This window comes from Eucyclogobius newberryi, unplaced genomic scaffold (genome assembly GCF_026437365.1).
Source record: "Eucyclogobius newberryi isolate DKJ021-1_F unplaced genomic scaffold, fEucNew1.0.hap1 SCAF_1, whole genome shotgun sequence".
Taxonomy (NCBI): domain Eukaryota; kingdom Metazoa; phylum Chordata; class Actinopteri; order Gobiiformes; family Gobiidae; genus Eucyclogobius; species Eucyclogobius newberryi.
In genome coordinates, this window is record NW_027315723.1 from 19,168,412 (window position 1) to 19,175,801 (window position 7,390).

General features: G+C 44.0%; 1 protein-coding gene across 4 annotated transcripts; it reads right to left on the bottom strand.

The window, feature by feature from the left end:
- Positions 1-369: 369 nt before the first annotated feature.
- yy1b (YY1 transcription factor b) lies at positions 370-6,922 on the bottom strand. 4 transcript variants are annotated; one of them, XM_072440117.1, is made up of 5 exons: positions 6,249-6,922; positions 4,466-4,628; positions 2,791-2,839; positions 2,007-2,165; positions 370-610 (listed from the first exon to the last, which is right to left on the bottom strand). In XM_072440117.1, the coding sequence occupies exons 1-5, from the start codon at positions 6,808-6,810 to the stop codon at positions 428-430; spliced, it is 1,116 nt and encodes a 371-aa protein (XP_072296218.1). In that variant the 5' UTR covers positions 6,811-6,922; the 3' UTR covers positions 370-427. The 4 variants fall into 4 exon arrangements, with proteins under 4 accessions (XP_072296218.1, XP_072296219.1, XP_072296216.1 ...); XM_072440118.1 differs by having other exon boundaries at positions 371-610; positions 4,466-4,616; positions 6,249-6,920; XM_072440115.1 differs by having other exon boundaries at positions 372-610; positions 2,791-2,851; positions 6,249-6,920.
- Between the last annotated feature and the right edge of the window lie 468 nt (positions 6,923-7,390).

Below are 7,390 nucleotides of genomic sequence, written 5' to 3' on the forward strand. Positions count from 1 at the left end.
ATTTAATGCCACACTGTGGGACAATCAGAGCCGCAACTATCCTTATTTTGATTATTCTTTAGGCAGAATCAACGAGAAGAGATTTTTTTTTAAACCCAATTGGATCGAGACGAGGCTGAACGCGACAGAAACGCCACATTCACACATTTCCTGTTGTTTTTGTGCACTTCCTGCCGAGTCGGGGGCGCCGCACCTCTTCTCTCGGCGTGTTTTGGAGCTTAAGCATTGATCAGTAAATGTTTCGACGTCTAATTCACTTGAGGCTCATTTCAACGATGGATTCGCTGCGTTTGAAGTGGCGAGAAGAGCAGCCGGTTCTCCGCCGCAAACGCTACATGACGCCGCACCATTTAAAGTCTCTGCACGCCGGCGCCGTCCTCTGAGTGAACTGGAGTCCGATTGGGGCCGCTGGCTCCGGGGGCGTCTCTCATTGGTTGTTCTTGGCTTTGGCGTGTGTCAGGATGTGCGACTTGAGGTTGGTGGACTGAGCGAACTTCTTATTGCAGCCGTCGAAGGGGCAAACGTACGGCCGGTCGCCGGTGTGGATCCGGACGTGAGTGCGAAGGTTGAAGTCCAGAGAGAAACGCTTCCCACAGCCTTCGAACGTGCACTGTAAAGAGGAAGAGGAGACAAGAGGGGGAGGAGACAAGAGGGGGAGGAGACAAGAGAGGGAGGAGACAAGAGGAGAGAGGGGTGATGAGGAGACAAGAGGGGGAGGAGCGAGGAGGAGGGAAGAGGAGAGAGGAGAAAAGGAGAGGAGGAAAAGAAGAGGAGGAAAGAGGAAAGGGGACAAGAGGAGGAGAGAGGAGACAAGAGGAGAGAGGAGGAGGAAGAGAGGAGAGAAGAGGGAGAGGAAAGAGGAGGAGGAGACAAGAGGAGAGAGGAGGAAAGAGGAGAGAGGAGGAAAGAGGAGAGAGGAAAGAGGAGAGAGGAGGAAAGAGGAGAGAGGAGGAGGAAAGAAGAGACAAGAGGAGGAGAAATGGTTAAAATACAGATTCACGATGTTGGAAATAATGACAAAACGGTCGTTAAGTTCTGCCCCGGATATTTTTTTTTAAAATTCACTTTTGACGTGATCATTTCTGTTCTATTAAAAACAAACCTGGATTTACTTCTTAAACTCTGTCAAATAAAAACTAAATCAAAGGTAATCTTGGACTTGGCCAATGGCTGCAGAGCCGCAGCGCGGTCAAATAGCACAGCAGTTTCAGGAGCCGCGGCACAAAATAACATGGCTATTCCGCGGCTCTTTAGACACTCCCTTCATTTAAACCAGCCGTGGTTACAGTCGTTCTTTTGGCTTTCGCTCTGGGCTCGTCTTCTGTGTTTTATATTCTCCAAAATTAAAGGTTTTTGTTCAAACCCTGTACATTCGTGAGACCTCGTGGTGTTACTGAGGCACGTTTCGTTTGTCGCGTTCGTGCAGACTTTGTGAAGCCCTAAATGTAAAACAGTGATTTCTTTTCACTGCGTCACATAAATCGTGAATATTTTGACTTTTTGTATCAGGTTTTTTTTTTACAACGTATTTTTGAAAATCTGTATTTATTTCACACTTTAAACAATCCAAAGAGCCTAAACAAAGTGAATGAACAACATGAGCATTTGTCACGGGATAAACTGACAATCCTTTTTTATCATAAATATATGAAGCGAAGGCGATACTTTCGATCAAAAACACCAATTGTTCATATTTGGGTTTTTGAGTCTTTAAAAAACTGATTATTCCATTGACAATTACCTCAGTTTAACTCGTTTGAGACATAATAACGTTCAGTTCTTGAGCCACAGAAGAACGAATAACAACCCGGTTTTAGAGCTTGGGCAGAAATGCTAAATAAATCTCTGATATCGCCATTAAACGTCTATGTATTCCCTCAAAAACACATAGCGCACAGTAAATTCATCAATCCTGCTTCTGACACACGAGCTGAATTAAAGCCCGTTCGAGCTTTACAGCGTTTTTTTTACAGGGGCGCGGTCGTGGGCGGGACCCTCCGACTCACCTGGAACGGCTTCTCCCCCGTGTGGACGAGCTGGTGCCGCTTGAGTTTGGAGCTCTCCACGAAGGCCTTCCCGCACTCGGCGCAGACGTGGACGCGGGGCCCGTGGGTGTGCAGGTGCTTCCTCATCGCAGAGTTGTCCCTGAACATCTTTGTGCAGCCCTGCGGGGGGCGACAGAGAGCCACGAGTTACGGCAAATCCACCAAAGGTTTAATATTACAGTGTCTTTTCCTCCGTTTTGATGGTTAAGTTGAAGGTAAATAATAACTGTATTTTGATCATTATCTGAACTAAACGGACTCTAAAAACACAAACAAACCGTATTTTTGCGCAAAGACGGAGACATTGTTCGATCAGAAGGTCAAAAAAAGAAGCAATAATACACTTAATTGGTAAATATTCTCAATGCAGAAGCCATGTCACATAGTTCAACCTTTGTTTGGCCAATAACGTGTTTAAAAAGTCTCAATGTTCAATAGAATGAACTGTTGAACGCTAGTTAGTTGCAGCGCCATTTTACAAACGAATCAAAATCACTCTCAGTATTAAAAACAAGAAGACACTTTTATGTGAAATGTTACTCTACAAAGTCTGACCTCCAAAACTGACCTTTAACTATTTGATTGGCTCTTGATTAAATTTAAATGTGATGAATCAAATAAATAACAGTTTAAATGTGAGTAAAAGCGTCTAGATAGAAAACATTTACAGATAGTGTATTATTGATGAAAATAAAGCAGTTTATTCTTTTTTGATGCCAGTGTTTGTGTGTTTCTGAGCACTTACTTTGTGGGGACAGGCTATTGTCCGCGGAGCATCGTCTTCTTTGACTTTTCTGGGTTTCATCCTGTGGAAATAAATAATCAGTTACAAACATATTGATCGGGCCGGGTCCGAGTCCGGCCTTTCCTTTGAACTTTGGGCTTTTTCTGTCTAATAAGTAACTCTTCGTTTGTGTTTTCTGCTAATGACACAACAAGCCCAGCTCTGCAGTGAACCGGGGCTGATAAAGGGTGTTTTTGGTTTCACCAGAAACTAAACCTCTTTGTTTACCATCAGCCCTGTAATGGGCCATCTACTCCCTATTGTAAACTGATGATACAACTGAATCTGTCTACAATGGAACCCTCCTGGACGAATGAGGAATTACACCCACAGAAGTACAGTTCAGTCTGGATTTAGCTTAGTTTAAGTCCAAACAGGTCTATTGTCTGTAATAATAAATGTACTTTCTGTGAGTCGATGGAGGTGAAACATGTGTAATATTTTTTGGAGCCAGGGATGAATAATGTAAAAATAAAACATATTCTAAGGATGTGCACAGAGCAGAAAATCTTGGTTATAAATGTAATGAAGTAAAAAGACTATTTATTGTATGATTTTGACCATGAATGCCTCATACTTTTTATTTACACAAAGCTGTTCCCTGGTGACTTACAGGATAAAGAATAATCACATAACACAATGAATCAGGGCTGCAACATTTGGGAGAAATATTAAAGTGATAATTATTAGATTCATAGGTTAGATTTGTGTCAGATTCAGTTCAAAGTTCACATTTTGAACGCATCAAGGACACAAACCTGAGACAGGCCTTTGAACTGAACATGGAAGAACAGGTTTGAACAGATCTGAACTACAGCGTTTGCACTTTTTATGCAGAAGAAGAATATTTTGTTGACTGAGGGAGATTATCATTCTGATTCGACTGCAGTTCATCTTCCAGCTACATTGGATACGTTTGACAAATACTGGACTGTGTACTTTAAATACTTTAAATATCTGTTATGAGCTAAAGTGCTGAGTCTGTGATGGATCTGAAGAAGCTGGACTGGTGCGCCCCTGATCTAACCACAATTAAATAACTAGGGCCGAAACTAATGATTATGTTAGTAGTTGACGAGTCAGCGCAATTTTTTAAATTAATTGACAAGAAGTGAAGCAATTACTTCTATTGTACACTGAGACTTTGGAGGCTTCTAGAATGAGAGTATTTAAAGTATAATAAAGAAAAATGAATAAAAATCTACCGTTTACTGTTAAAATGTCCCTTAATTTAGTCTTGTTTTGTCTAATTTAATTTTGTAGTGGTTGTTGTAATATAATCTAATATAATTGAGTCAAAAATCGTCACATTTAGATCGTATCAATAATTTCCAATATCAGAAAGAAAATGATTTCAAATTGAATAAAAATCTACCTTTTTCAGTTTTAAATGAGCCTTAATTTAGTCTTTAGTAGAAAAAGCTTCAGTTGTAGTCATCTGGACTCCGTTAGAAAAAATAGACTTGTTCCGGGTTCTACATACATTAAAACCCTGCGCCGGGTTCTACATACATTAAAACCCTGCGCCGGGTTCTACATACATTAAAACCCTGCGCCGGGTTCTACATACATTAAAACCCTGGCGCATCAGTCGCACCGTGATGATCTGGCGCCGGGTTCTACATGTCGCACTCACCTGGCGAACTCGGCCAGCTGTTTGGGGTCGGACAGGTCGATGCCCGGGATTCCACCAGGGGGCAGCTTCTTCCCGGTCATGTACTCCGAGTAGTCCGGCGGCGAGTTCTCCCCCACGATCTGCTCCTCCACCACCGACTCATGATCAATGTCTTCAGAGTAACCTAGGAACATGTTACAGAGACTGAACGGATAAAATACACGCTTTAACTAACTACAAACACAAGGACACCAAGTCATAGCCGTGGAAAGAGTAATAATTTAACTAAATACAGACAATTCAGCACTATTACTGCACTACAATAAACCAGATTTGATAAAAAATAAGTAAATGTACGTTAAATTGATTACATATTACAAAATAAATAATATAATTATAATATTAAGGTGATAAAGGTCCAACAGATTAATCTACAATAAACTGTGGTATAAAAAAACACATTTGTTGAAGCAAAATACATCATTTTAATCACTTTTTCCTCAATGTTTTATTACGTTTCCCATGGCTATGTTCAGATAAATGTACAATTCATACAGATGCACACACCACACGGTTTAAACAGTAAATGCTAAAGGTGTTAATGGCATAAATATGACAAATGTACACAAATAAACAATGACAACTGTAGAAAGTTTAGATTATTGCGACACTCTAAAAACCTCCAATATCAGGCCCAAATAAGGATTAAAAAGAGACTATATTAAGAAGAACATAGAAACTAGAAGTATTTTAGACGTCAACAAGTGAAACAGTTATTTCAATTGCAGATTTGGACTTTTTAATTCACTATCAATTAAATAAAAGTGACTAAAGATTGAGAATATTTCAGAACAAACAAGTATAATAATTGATGAAAATCAGAACTAGTTTTTGACAGTTTGATGTAATAATACCATAACGGTTTACGCGTGTTAAGAGTCTGTAGATGATAATTTAAAAATTAGTGTGTTTTTAATATAGTCGACAAGTCCCAATATATATAATACATTTTACAATTAAAGATTAATTAATACAATTGCAGTGCAAGAAATTTGACATTTATTTCGACTAAATAAAATCTAAACGAATACTTTTACCAGAAGAAAGTCTGACTGGTAAAAGCTTAAGACTAAACTCTATTTGAGTGATAAAAATGACAAAAACAAATGAATAGTGCATTTGTCAGCCCGCGCTCAGGACGCAGCTGCGGGACTCACAAATGTGCAAAGAAAGACAGACTTAAACTGTTCAGACCCACAAACACTCTTCATTTAGAGCTCGAAACTCTCTTAAACTCCATCACGAGCCGTTTGGAGCAGAACTAGGTCAGCGGCGCCGCGCTCGGAGCCGGTTGACCGACGCCAGGCGCAGCTTAAATCGACCAAAATAAGACGGCAAACGTCACGCTCTTTCTGCGCGTCAAAGCGGCTTCACGGGTCGACTTGGCGAACCGTTTGGTCAAGATTGCGCGTTTTAAGCGAGTGCGCGGCGCGTGTTTGCGGCCTGCGGCCGCGACGCCTCCGCCACTCGGCACCGTCGCCATCGCCATCTTTGTCCGCCATACTTACGACTATCGGGGAATATGGCGGCGCCCAGTAACACCTAAAACATGGCTTCCCTTCAAAACAAAAACATTTAGCCGTCTTCCTCGCGGGTTCTACCTCCAAAACCCGCACTGACCGACGCGTTAAACCGCGCGACACGACGCGACGTGCGGGAAACAGCCGTGCGCAGCGGACAACGCCCCGACACAACGCGAGGCCTCCGCACATGCAACACAAACACAACAAGTGGCCGTACTTACCCGACGCCCACATCGTGACGGAGAATTCCCCCTCCAGAGTCTTGATCTGCACTTGCTTCTGCTCCCACTTGCGTCCCGCCGCGTCCCCGCCGCTCAGGTAACTCTTTTTACCCGCTTTCTTGCCGCTCGCGCCGCCGCCCGCGCGCTTCACGCGCCCCATCGCGCCTTTCCCGGCCACAGTCACCAGAGTCTGCTCGATGTACTCGTCCTCTACGCCCGGGGCCGGCACCGGGATGAGGATCTGGTCCTCGAACGCGCCGCCGCCGTCCGCGTGCATGTCCGAGTCGTCCCCGCCGACCACCTCCTCGCGCGTCTGCACCAGGATGACCTCCTGGTGGTGGTGCATGGAGCTCGGGTCGTCCGTGACCAGCGGCTGCAGCGCGATCATGGGCTGCCCGTCGTCGTCGTCCTCGTCGTCCTCGTCGTCTTCATCGTCCTCATCCGTGCCCACCACGGTGGTCTCGATGGGGATCGTCTCCACCTCGATCTCGTGCAGCTCCACTATCTCCGCGGGCATCTCGGAGCCGTCTGTCTCGATGTACAGCGTGTCTCCCGATGCCATGTTGTAGTGCGCCAGTTTGTCTGTTTCATCCACGCCGCTTTAGCCCTGAATGCGCACACGCCCCCCGCTCGTGCCGTGTCCTGCTCCGTGTCCTGCTCCGTGTCCTGCTCCGTGTCCTGCTCCGTGTGCGTGGTCCGTGTGCGTGGTCCGTGTGCGTGTGCGCCCGCTTCAACAACAACTTCGCTCCTTGTCGCCGCAAATCCCGTCGCAGCTGTGCATTTTTTCCCCTCTCACGTCGGGGGAAGTCACGCGAGACTTGCGAGGGGGCCAGCAGAGGGCGCTACACGCTTTGATCTGGAAACAACGGTCTGAACAATAAAGAATAAAGGCAAAAGAATAAAGTGTAATAATGTAACGCTTTGTTACCACGCGCCATAGAACAAAGAAGGACAATGACGTCACAAAGTACTTTGTGACGTCACAAACACTACGCCACTCTAACAGAGGAACAATTGCAAGAAAAAGCTACAGAAGAAGAGTCAGCTCTGGAATAAAGTCTAAAGAATAAAGTGTAATGATGTAATAATGTAACGCTTGAAACACCAAAGAAGAATAAAGATCTGCATTTCTATCGTCATAT

What these genes read in the sequence shown, in the direction of transcription:
- yy1b (XM_072440115.1), bottom strand. Translation starts at nt 6,810, where the DNA reads ATGGCATCGGGAGACACGCTGTACATCGAGACAGACGGCTCCGAGATG. An exon ending in CGTCACGATGTGGGCGTCGG is followed by an intron (nt 4,629 to 6,248) that starts GTAAGTACGGCC and finishes ACATGTTCCTAG; the next exon opens with GTTACTCTGAAGACATTGAT. An exon ending in CAATAGCCTGTCCCCACAAA is followed by an intron (nt 2,166 to 2,790) that starts GTAAGTGCTCAG and finishes CGCCCCCCGCAG; the next exon opens with GGCTGCACAAAGATGTTCAG.